At 63.1% G+C, this 5,703-nt stretch overlaps 1 protein-coding gene across 1 annotated transcript; it reads left to right on the top strand.

Annotated features, from left to right (window-relative positions):
* Positions 1 to 1,652: 1,652 nt before the first annotated feature.
* Positions 1,653 to 4,407, top strand: ZNF703 (zinc finger protein 703; the record flags this gene model as incomplete). The annotated part of the gene is made up of 2 exons (XM_084232318.1): positions 1,653 to 1,895; positions 2,875 to 4,407. The coding sequence occupies 2 exons, from the start codon at positions 1,653 to 1,655 to the stop codon at positions 4,405 to 4,407; spliced, it is 1,776 nt and encodes a 591-aa protein (XP_084088444.1).
* Between the last annotated feature and the right edge of the window lie 1,296 nt (positions 4,408 to 5,703).

The raw sequence follows: 5,703 nt of genomic DNA, 5'->3' as shown, positions 1-5,703 counted from the left end.
CCAAGTGACAGGTCTGTCACTTGGAGTGACGGATTGGGCCTGCAGGAGTGGTGCTGGCAGCAAGGCAGTGACACCAGGGCGCCTCCACTGGCCGCCGAGAGCACTGTGAAGGGCCTCCCCAGAGGCCGGTGCACAAAGGGCCAGCTTCACTTTCGGATGTTCGGCCTACTGGGGAACTTTCAAAGGGAGAGCTATGACTTTGTAAAATCTCTGCCAAGTGCGAAGCTGGCAATACACACTTTATCTTAAAGGCGGGAGGAGGGGGTGGGGGTGAAGAAGAGCATTATTTTTAATTAAAAGTTTTATTTCAAAATTTCCCTGGGAAAAGTTAGCGCTTCCCTCCCCCCAAACCAGCCCTCACCTCCCCCCCCCTCCCCCCCCCCCCCCCCCGCCAACACACACACACATACACAGAAAAGGATGGAGGTAGAAGGCATCTCTGGAGTAGAAGGCATCTCCTCGTCGACAAGAAACACTTGGCGATAGATCTCCCCGCTCAGGGATATGGGACTCTCGGGTGATCCTGGGACCTTGCTAAAATAACAGTTAGGCTTGGTGCAGAGAAGGAATTGTACACCTCGAAACAAGACGTGGTCGGAAACCCGAAACACACCCGGTGTGCCGGCACAGCGCGCCCGGCGCGTCCCGGAGGCCGGCACAGCCCCGGCGACCGAGCTTCCTCGCGACCTCCCGAAGGGAGTCCTCAAACTTGCCGGCGCCGGATAGCACAGACTCGAAGAAGTTGGCCCGGCTTGCGCCGCGTCCTGGGAACCGCGGAGACCTCCGAGGCTCGGGCGCCTTCCAGTGAGTCCACCCCGAGCAGCCAGTTAGGGGAAGACAGCGGGGCCGAAGCCAGAGCAGAGCCAGAGCCGATCGCAGCGGAGCCGGGGCTCCGGAGGAGCCGTCCGCCCCCAGGCGGCCTCCCAGAAAGGTCTGGCTCCGGCAGTACCCGAGAGGGCTTCGTGCGCTCCTGCTCCCCACCCCACCCAATCCACCCCACCCCAGACACACACACACACACACTCTCTCTCTCTCTCTCTCTCTCTCTCTCTCTCACACACACACACACACACACACACACACACACACACTCGCGCGCGCGCGCGCGCACACACGCAGGCGGGTGTCCGCCCCCGCCAGCATCTCTCCACGGTGGTGTGAAGTAAGGAGCGAGAAAGCGCGCGCCAGGAGCAGATCAGGAGCAGAATCCAGGGTCCCGGAGAAGTCGCGTCCCCTCCGGGGCCCGGGGCACGGGTGGCCCCTGCGGGGGGCAGGGAGTCGAGTGGGTGGCAGAGGCCCGGGCCGCGGCGGCGCGCGGCGAGGCCCCTTTAAGGCTCTCCCCTCCCACCGGCGGCGCCGGCCTCCGCCCGCCGCTCTCCCCGCCCCGGGGTCCCGGCGAGCGCTGCGATTGGGCGGGCGCGGCGATCCCTTTGAAGTGTGGCTGCCGATCGCGGCTATTTGACGTGCGGCTCGCGGAAGGCGAAGGTTTTTGTGTCGCTCGCCGGGGCTGGGGCTGGCGGTGGCGGCTGCGGCGCGTCGGTGGAGGAGGGGTGGAGGCGCAGCCACTGCTGCACCGCGCTCGACGCTGCGGAGCTCGCCTCCCCGGTGCGCCCCCTCCCTCCCCGCCCCCCCCGCGGCGCTGCCTCCTCCAAATGAGCGATTCGCCCGCTGGATCTAACCCAAGGACACCCGAAAGCAGCGGCAGCGGCATCGGCGGCGGCGGGAAGAGGCCGGCGGTGCCGGCAGCGGTGTCCCTCCTGCCCCCGGCGGACCCCCTGCGCCAGGCGAACCGGCTCCCCATCAGGGTCCTGAAGATGCTGAGTGCGCATACCGGCCACCTCCTGCACCCGGAGTACCTGCAGCCGCTGTCTTCCACTCCCGTCAGCCCCATTGAGGTCAGTCTCCCGGCCGCTGCCCGCCCAGCGCCGGCCCCCTTCCGCCCACCTCCGCCGGGCCCACGGCCCTGCTCCCTGCGCCCCGGGGCTCGGTGCCACGTTCTGGCCCGGCCACGCTGGCGCACGGAGTGAGGAGGGACCGAGAGGCCGGAGACCACCCGGGTCTCCCCCAGCTTCACCGTGGAAGATTATCCTTCCACCTCGCCCTGCGGAGCTACGCGTTCTCTCTCCAATTGCTTTTGCGCCTGGAGTCTCCACTGGAGTCCTTTACTTTTTCTCCGGCGCCCAGTTTCCAAGCCAGAGGTGATCTCCCGGGCCCGCTCCGCGCCCACCCCACTCCACCCTGGTTTGCTCTCTTTGAAGCTCGGGTCGCCCCCGTCCCACTCCGCCTCGGTCCCATCCGGTTGGAGCGCGCTACGCCCAGGCGCTCCCGAGCCCAGGTCTTTCTTCCTCCCACTTCCCGGGGTGCCCTCCCCGGGAGGGAGGGGCTACCGAGGGGAGCGCCAACGGCTGCCCTTCCTTTAGCTAGCGCTGCTCCGGCTTCTCCCCCGCGGCGCCACCGCCAGAAACCCGTCCTAAGCGAAGTTCTGCAAACTGCAGGAGAAGTTTTTGCCCGGGCCTGGAAGAGGGGGCGATTTGGGGGAAAGGGGCAAGTCACAGCCCTTCCCTCCCCCAACCCCCACTCCAGAGAAGCCACCTCCCGTGGCGGCCTTTGGTGGACTCCTTCCCCTGCTCCGTCTCCCCCAGAGCCTGTGGCGCAGTCGGAGACACCAAGCGCGGAGCCCTGCGCGCGGTCAGCGCGAGCGCAGTTGGGCCCAGCTGCCCCTACCCCCGGCCAGCCCTGGCTCGGACCCTCTCCCCAAGGCCTTCCCGCGGCCGCCTGTGCTTTGCGCGCTCTTTCAGCTCCCCAGTCACCCCCTCTTGCTCATCCGTTCCCAGTCTCACCCCTTTCTCCCCCCCTTGCCGCTGTCTCCCACAGCTGGACGCCAAGAAGAGTCCTTTGGCGCTGCTGGCCCAGACTTGCTCGCAGATCGGCAAGCCGGACCCGCCGCCCTCGTCCAAGCTCAACTCGGTGGCGGCCGCGGCCAACGGGCTGGGAGCGGAGAAGGACCCTGGCCGCTCCGCCTCCGGCGCCGCCTCTGCGTCTGCTGCTCTCAAGCAGCTGGGGGACTCCCCCGCTGAGGACAAGTCCAGCTTCAAGCCCTACTCCAAGGGCTCCGGAGGCGGCGACTCCCGCAAAGACAGCGGCTCCTCCTCCGTGTCCTCCACCTCGTCCTCGTCCTCCTTGTCCCCTGGAGACAAGGCAGGCTTCAGGGTCCCCAGCGCCGCCTGCACGCCCTTTCCCCCGCATGGAGCGCCGGTCTCTGCGTCTTCTTCCTCGTCCTCGCCGGGTGGCTCCCGGGGCGGCTCCCCGCACCACTCTGACTGCAAGAACGGCGGGGGTGGTGGCAGTGAGCTGGAGAAGAAAGACCAGGATCCCAAACCCAGCCCGGAGCCTGTGGCTGTGAGCCGTGCCAGCGGTGGGGAGCCCGGTGCGCACAGCGGCACTGGAGGGGCGGAGGCCGGGGCTTCGGGGCGCAAGTCTGAGCCCTCGGCACTGGTGGGGGCTGGCCACGTGGCACCAGTGTCGCCCTACAAACCTGGCCACTCCGTGTTCCCACTGCCACCCTCCAGCATCGGCTACCACGGCTCCATCGTGGGCGCCTACGCCGGCTACCCGTCTCAGTTCGTGCCTGGCCTGGATCCTAGCAAGTCTGGCCTCGTGGGAGGCCAGCTGTCAGGGGGCTTGGGGCTGCCACCGGGCAAGCCCCCCAGCTCCAGCCCACTCACCGGGGCCTCCCCGCCCTCCTTCCTGCAGGGATTATGCCGTGACCCCTACTGTCTGGGAGGTTACCACAGCGCCTCGCACCTCGGTGGCTCCAGCTGCTCCACTTGCAGTGCTCACGACCCAGCCGGGCCCAGCCTGAAGGCCGGGGGCTACCCACTGGTGTACCCGGGGCATCCGCTGCAGCCCGCCGCGCTCTCGTCCAGCGCCGCTCAGGCCGCACTCCCGGGCCACCCACTTTACACCTACGGCTTCATGCTGCAGAACGAACCGCTGCCACACAGCTGCAACTGGGTAGCGGCCAGCGGGCCATGCGACAAGCGCTTTGCCACCTCCGAGGAGCTGCTCAGCCACCTACGGACTCACACGGCCCTGCCGGGCGCAGAGAAACTTCTGGCCGCCTACCCCGGGGCCTCGAGTCTAGGCAGCGCCGCTGCAGCTGCTGCAGCAGCAGCCTCCTGCCATCTGCACCTACCCCCACCCGCCGCCCCAGGCAGCCCGGGGTCGCTGTCTTTGCGGAGTCCACACACTTTGGGGCTAAGCCGGTACCACCCCTATGGCAAGAGCCACTTATCCACAGCTGGGGGCCTGGCGGTGCCATCCCTCCCCACAGCCGGACCCTACTACTCGCCATATGCCCTGTATGGACAGAGACTAGCCTCAGCCTCTGCGCTCGGATACCAGTAACTACAGCTCTTCCACCCCACCCCTACTCTCTCTCCTACCCCTCCGCCTCCCTGCCCCCAACCAACCGCCTGGCCGCTGCAACCTCCACTACTGCTCATCCCTGCCGGGATTCCCTGCCCAGATCCTCCCCACCGGACTGTGTATTTATTTACTATAATGTTAGCTTACAAGCTGGGAATATAAGTGCATTAACGGCCCACACAAGTCAATGGTATGCAAAAAGTCTGTGTTCCCCCAAATAATATTAATCATTCAAATAACTACATGTTCCACCCCCCCTTACTTGCTTTTTTTTTTTCTTTTTCTTAGATGTAAGTTTTCACTTTCCTTTTGCCTTGTTTTTTTTTTTGGTTTTTTTTTTTGTTTGTTTTTGTTTTTTTTTTTTGATTGGTTTGGTTTTAGGGGGAGGAGGGAAAGTTGGGGTTCTTGGGTTCTTCTGTTTGTTTCCCCTTCCTGGGAAGTTTCTTGCATGCTTCTTAATGGTTAAAACTACATTTCCCTCTTCTCTTTTTCCCTTCATTCCCACTTGTTTCCTTCGACTTGAGGTTCTTTTTTTTTTCCTTTGTATAAGAAACAGAAAGATTTTTTTAACACATTTGGGGTTGCAGGGAGCCTCTGGTGGCAGGGGGTCTTGCACTCTGTTGACCTGAACTGTCTCTGCAGCTCCACCTCTACAGCCCTCTCCTCTTAGAGTCTTTGATCTGCACCCTGGCCCCCTGCTCCCCTACCTTGCTCTGAGCACAGAGAGCACTGACCCCACCAGCAGACTCCCTAGAGAGAGGGTCCCAAATGGCCTGCCATAGAGTCTTTCTACTCTCCAGACTCTTCTGGGTCCCAAATACCTGGTGGTCACACTGCCCACTGGTAGGGAACTTGTAGGGCTCATCTTATTAATGAAAAGTCTAAAAAAAAAAAACAAAAACCCGCTGACATGAAACTTTGCTCTTTATATTTTGCAAAGTGCTTTTGTAGTCATTGTTTTTCTCACCGTGCTGGGGTGGTCTCCCTCTCCTGACCTTAGCGATGAGGCAGGTGATTGTCCCTAAATCCCCCCAAAGCAGGCCAGTGGCAATGTCAGCAGGCAATACAACCTTGTTAGCTTGTTAGGGAGGTTGGGGAGTCAAGGAGCACATGGATCACAGCAGTCCTGCCGCCCCCCTCTCAGGCCTGACCCAACAGTCCCCAAAGTTGGATGTGGGCTCCCGCAGTGACTGGGATTGAGGACTCAAGCCTCTGGGTCTTCTCCCCACACCTTCCCTCCCTCCTGGTCTTAAGCAGCAGCGCCGGGGCTGTGGG

This window comes from Talpa europaea (genome assembly GCF_964194135.1).
Source record: "Talpa europaea genome assembly, chromosome: 4".
Lineage (NCBI taxonomy): Eukaryota > Metazoa > Chordata > Mammalia > Eulipotyphla > Talpidae > Talpa > Talpa europaea.
The sequence above is the reverse complement of the archived record's forward strand: the minus strand, read 5'-3'. Positions and strand labels throughout refer to the sequence as shown.